Genomic DNA, 6,000 nt, shown 5'->3' with positions numbered 1-6,000 from the left:
TCACCCAGGATGGAGTGCAGTGGTGCAGTCTCGCCTCACTGCAACCTCCACCTCCCAAGTTCAAGTGCTTCTCTTGCCTCAGCCTCCAAAGTAGCTGGGAATACAGGTGTGCACCACCATACCTAGCTAGTTTTTATATTTTTGGTAGAGACAGGGCTTAGGCATGTCAGCCAGGCTGGTCTCGAACTCCTGGCCTAAAGTGATCCACCTGCTTTGGCTTCCCAAAGTGTTGGGATTACAGGCATGAGCCACTGTGCCCAGCCACATGTGCGTAACTTCTACCCCTTCCCTGCCCAGACACGGATTCTCGTGACCCACGCACTCCACATCCTGCCCCAGGCTGACTGGATCGTGGTGCTGGCAGATGGGGCCATCGCAGAGATGGGTTCCTACCAGGAGCTTCTGCAAAGGAAGGGGGCCCTCATGGGTCTTCTGGATCAAGCCAGACAGCCAGGAGATACAGGAGAAGGAGGTACTAGGTGGGCTTTGCTGATTCTCCATGCCTGGCTCCTGCCATCCTTGGGGAAAAAGGCTCAAAGGGTCCTACTGGCATGAATGGAGTGCTCTGGTCATACTCTCCCTGCGGGCCTAGGCCTGGAAGCAGACAGCTCTCCCAGTAGGTCACCTCTCTCCAGGAATAGCCAATAACACCATTTATGAGCTGGGGGGTGTGCTAAGTGCTCTGTAAAAATACACTATTTCATTTGATTCTCACAGTACCCCCAGAGGCATGTGAAGTTATTGCTGTCGTTTTACAGATGAGCCAACTGAGGCAAAGAGAGTGAAATCACTTGCCCAAGGTCACAAGATTAGAACTTGAATGTGTCCAACTCTGGAGTCTATGCTTGCAGTTGCTATGGAGACAGCCCAAGAAGGACTTTGATGCCTAGAAAGCTACACCATGCTAGCTAGGGTTTCTAATAATCCAAAGAACACAGAGTGTGCTGGATACATGACAAGTTTCTGGAAGTAAAGTTGCCAAGCCAAGCTCACCTGTAATGACTGAAAAGTAGCAACTAACAGCACATCACATACATTAGCTCATTTAATCAACATAATGCCCCTGTGAGGCTGGTACTAGAATCATTTCCATTTCACAGATGAGGAAACTGAGGCCCAGAAGTTAAGGAACTAGTCCCAGGTTACATGGCTTATAAGTGGCAGCACTGGGATTTGAACCCAAGCAACTTGATTCCAGAGAATGTGTTTTTTAATCGTTACACTTTTTACTATCCCTTCATGACAAAGCAAGGACTCACACCCAGGTCTCCCTCAATCTCAGGCTTTGCTTCCTCTGAGAACATCTGCTTAGCACTGGCCCACCCTGGTAAAAACCTTAAGTGTTGATTCACAGTGTCACAGTCCTGAAGCTCAAAGATAGAACTTGCCTGTTTGTATTGGTTAGCTTTTGCTGTGATCATGCTGTGTAACAAATAGCCCCCCAAATCTTAGCAGCTTACAGTAGCAGTTATTTCTTGCTTACAGGTCTGTGGTTAAACTAGTACAGATCTGTTTCAGTGACTGGCCACACCTGGGGGATGGTGGTGGGGAGGTGTCCTTCCTAGGGGAGATGGTACCTGAGAGTAAGTGAGAGCCAGAAAAGAGCATTCCAGATACAAGGAACTGCTTGAGCAAGGCTGTTGGGAGAAACAGAGATAACTTGACTTTGAACAGTGTTAAATGCTGTTTTTCCAACCTCAAGTTCATAGCAGGTGCTCAGTTATATTCACTGACTGAAGAAACGAATGTGAGTGAATGCCTGAAGGATGTTCCTGGAAGCACTCAGAGTGGGGTGTTGAGGGAGGTTGCTGGCGTGGTGGCAGGAGCCAGATCAGGGGAAACGGATGGTCAGAGTAGTTAAGGCCACATAGTCAGTGGGTATCAAAGTGGGTATCTGGGCCGTGTTGTGTGACAGGACTCTCTTGACCTTGCAGAAACAGAACCTGGGACCAGCGCCAAGGACCCCAGAGGCTCCTCTGCAGGCAGGAGGCCCGAGCGTAGACCCGAGAGGTGAGTCCACCATGGTGCCACACTGAGAAGGGCACAGGCTGAAGCTGAAGTAGTAGCTGAAGGAACCACCCGCATCTCAGGCAGTTAGCGGGAGACAACAAAAACCATTATGGACAGAGAACCTGCTGAAGTCCCTCCATGGTGCCCTGCTGAGGCATAATTCACCAAAATTGGTCCAGTTAGCCAAGATGATTAGGTCCCCATAGGGCCAGTTCATGGAATGAACAATATGCCTTCCAGTGTGATGGATGTCTTCAAGTGGGCCGAGGCCAGCTTGCTGGAGTTGTCTCAGTGCTGCAATAGGGCAGGACTGGTTCCTCCCCATAGTTGTAAACCACCATGCCAGGCCTGGTCACCTATGCTTTGACAAGTTGGCTATGCACAGGGTTTGGGTCTGTATGCACAGCATCACTTGATGCTGGCCAGAACACGTGGGCAAGGGGCCAGGAGGAGGCCTGCGGTCCCCTCTTCTCTCAGCTCCCTCCAGCTGGGACACAGCCGGGCTCACTGTGGGGCTGTCTGCAGCAGAAGGACCTGCTGCCTGATACTCTCCCCTCTTAATGAGAGGTGTCTTGGGAAGCAGAACAACAGGCCACTGGTACCAGGTGGCCCGAGCTTAAGTGCCTGCTATACAGGGATGAGGGGCGGTGCGATATTGAGGGGCCTCCGTCCCTGGGGACCACAGGGGCTGATCCCCATCCCAGCTAGCCACCCTAAGGGCACTTCTCAGTCACACACACACTGAGCAATCTCACCATCTTCACAGAGCACAAGAGTCTGAATGAAGATCAGATGGATAGCTAGTCATGTTAAAAGAAAACCAGTAGACACATTAAGGCTGGGCACGGTGGCTCACACCTGTAAATCCCAGCACTTTGGGAGGCCAAAGCGGGTGGATCACTTGAGGTCAGGAGTTCCAGATCACCCTGGCCAACATGGTGAAACCCCGTCTCTACTAAAAATAAAAAATTTTTAAAAATTAAAAATTAAAAAAAAAGCCAGTGTGGTGGCGTGTGCCTGTAGTCCCAGCTACTCAGGAGGCTGAGGCAGGAGAATCACCTGAACCCAGGAGGCGGAGGTTGCAGTGCACCGAGATTGTGCCAAATTAACCTCTAGCAAATTTAATGTGTCTGAGGCTTTTTGTTTTTTGGGGTTGTTTTTGAGACGGAATGTTGCTCTGTCGCCCAGGCTGGAGTGCAATGGTACGATCTCGGCTCACTGCCATCCCCGCCTCCTGGCTTCAAGTGATTCTTATGCCTCAGTCTCTTGAGTAGCTGGGATTACAGGCACATGCCACCAGGCCCAGCTAAATTTTGCATTTTTATTAGAGACAGGGTGTTGCCGTGTTGTCCAGCTGGTCTCAAACTCCTGACCTCAGGTATTCCACCTGCCTCAGCCTCCCAGAGTGCTGGGATTACAGGTGTGAGCCACTGCACCTGGCTGAAAGAGGTTAATTGAGCAAAGAATGATCTGCACATCGGGCAGCCCCTGAACCAAAATATGTCCAGAGAGGCTCTGAAACAGCCACGGGATTAAAGATTAATGGACAGAAAAAGGAAGGTGAAGGACAGAAAACAGAAGTGAGGTACAGAAACAGCCAGATTTGTTACAGCTCAGCGTCTGCTTTATTTGAACATGGTTTGCACCTTTGGCTGCCTTTGATTGGCTGAAACTCAGTGATTGACACAGGAGTAGGTTGCAGTCTGTTTGAGTCCAGTTAGGTTGCAGTTCACTATGTACAGGAAAACCTTTAGGCCAAAGTTAAAATATGTAAGTAGGCAGCTTTGTGCTAAACTTAATTTAATAGTAAGTAGGTAGACATGTATATGTAGATATACATATATGTAGATGAATGGATCAATGGATGGATGGATAGATAATATTCCTATTTTTACAGCTGAGGAAACTGAGGTGCAGAGGTTAAGTCAGCCCACTTAACCACAGATAAAACATTCAAAAAGTCTTTAGCATCTGAGTTGTTCATAATTTATATTCTGCCAGTTGGACTGACAAATCTGATGGTAAACAGTAAGAGCAAAACAGTTGCACCAAAGCTTAAGCCAAAATAAAAATTCAGAGAACAGGCTGGGCGTGGCAGCTCATGCCTGTAATCCCAGCACTTTGGGAGGCTGAGGCGGGCGGTTTGCTTGAGCTCAGGAGTTTGAGACCAACCTGGGCAACGTAGCAAGACCCTGTCTCAAAAAAAAAAGAGAAAAAAGAAAAGAAAATTCTGAGAATGGAGTTCCAATGGTGGGCAAGTTAAGTTCATCCTGTGAAATGGCATCAGAAGAATGGGCTAGCTTGACCCTGGGATAATAGATGGTTTTAGCTGGGTACCACACAGAGAGAAGGGAAGTGTGATATCTGGTCAGTATTTTGTTAGATGAATGAATGAATGAATGAATGAATGAATGAGTAGAGAGTGTATCCAGAGCTCAGTGGCTGTCAGTGGGCCTGAGGGTTGGGCACATACACCCCACCATTGGGAGAGACACTGACTTTGTCTTCATTTCCTCTAAATGACAGGTCCATCAAGTCAGTCCCTGAGAAGGACCGTACCACTTCGGAAGCCCAGACAGAGGTTCCCCTAGATGACCCTGACAGGGCAGGATGGCCAACAGGAAAGGACAGCATGCAATATGGCAGGGTAACCACTAGCTTCACCTACCCCTCCCCACCCGCTGCTGCCGCCTCCAGGGGCCCAAGTCCTCCCAACAAATGTAGCACTTGCAGTGAGGCGGCAGTGATACTTACTCACCTTTCTTGAGCACCTACTATGTGCCAGTAGCATTCTAGACCTTCATTTTCTTAATCCTCACAACCGCCCTAAAAAATAGATATGATATGCTGAACTTCCTATATTACGTTCCTTCTTGTCATTCAGTTATCAGATTAAATATCATCTCCAGTCTCCCAGACTAAAAAAAAAAAAAAGGTATGATAGCTCTATTTCAGATGTAAAGAAACTGAAGTCTTTCAAACTTTATTTTATTTTGCTTTTGAGAAAGTGTCTCTCTCACTCACCCAGGCTGGACTGCAATGATGTAATCATAGCTCACTGCATCCTCAACCTCCTGGGCTCAAGCAATCCTCCTACCTCAGTCTCTCAAGTAGCTGGGACTGCAAGCATGTGCCACCATGCCCAGCTAATGTTTGTATTTTTAATAGAGCTGGGGTTTTGCTATGTTGCCCAGGTTGGTCTCGAACTCCTGGGCTCAAGTGATCCTCTGGCCTCTGCTTCCCAAAGTGCAGGGGTTACAGGTGTGAGCCACTGTGCCTGGCCAAGAAACTGAAGTCTTAAAGAGTTAAGAGACTTGTCTGTGTTTTCACAGCTAGCCTGGGACTCAACCTGGGACTCAAACCTGGGACTCAAGGTCTAGGCCAGTCTGAGTCTGAAGCTTATACTGTTTCTCCTCTTCTATACTGCTGTGTATCTCCAGCCCCGCTACTTATCCACCATCCCACCTAGATGATCATCCACCCACCCACCCATCCATCCCACCCGCTCATTTATCCATCCCATTCATTCACCCACCTACTCATTCATCCATCCATCCCACCCACTCATTCATCCATACCACCCACTCATTTATCCATCCCACCCACTCATTTATCTGTCCATCCCATCCACTCACCCACCTACTCATTTATTCATCCCATTCACTTACCCATCCATCTATCCCACCTAACAATACAACCATTCCCTCATCTATGCATCTGTCTGTTCAGTTGTTCATCCATTCATTGATCTTTCCATCCATTCATCCACTCATTTATTCACCCACCTACCCTCTCATCCATCCAGCAAACATGTACACGGTACCCACTGTGTGCCAGGCTAAGTCTGGTGGAGATTAGATACTAGTGAAGATAAATGGAGAGCAAATAATTATGCTAATAAGCAAGCTATATCCAATAGCAATAAGTGCTATAAATAAGAATGAGTGGGCGCAGTGGCTCATGTCTGTAATCCCAACACTTTTGGAGGCT

General features: G+C 48.1%; 1 protein-coding gene across 1 annotated transcript in view; it reads left to right on the top strand.

The window, feature by feature from the left end:
- ABCC6 (ATP-binding cassette, sub-family C (CFTR/MRP), member 6) overlaps positions 1-6,000 on the top strand; it is an 88,234-nt gene that overhangs the window by 60,227 nt on the left and 22,007 nt on the right. Inside the window, exons 18-20 of the mRNA XM_011950299.1 lie at positions 298-472; positions 1,935-2,010; positions 4,537-4,657. Of these exons, the coding sequence (XP_011805689.1) occupies positions 298-472; positions 1,935-2,010; positions 4,537-4,657 (372 nt within the window). The remainder of the gene's footprint in view (positions 1-297; positions 473-1,934; positions 2,011-4,536; positions 4,658-6,000) is intronic.

Source organism: Colobus angolensis, unplaced genomic scaffold (assembly GCF_000951035.1).
Source record: "Colobus angolensis palliatus isolate OR3802 unplaced genomic scaffold, Cang.pa_1.0 Scaffold305, whole genome shotgun sequence".
Classification (NCBI taxonomy): domain Eukaryota; kingdom Metazoa; phylum Chordata; class Mammalia; order Primates; family Cercopithecidae; genus Colobus; species Colobus angolensis.
The sequence above is the reverse complement of the archived record's forward strand: the minus strand, read 5'-3'. Positions and strand labels throughout refer to the sequence as shown.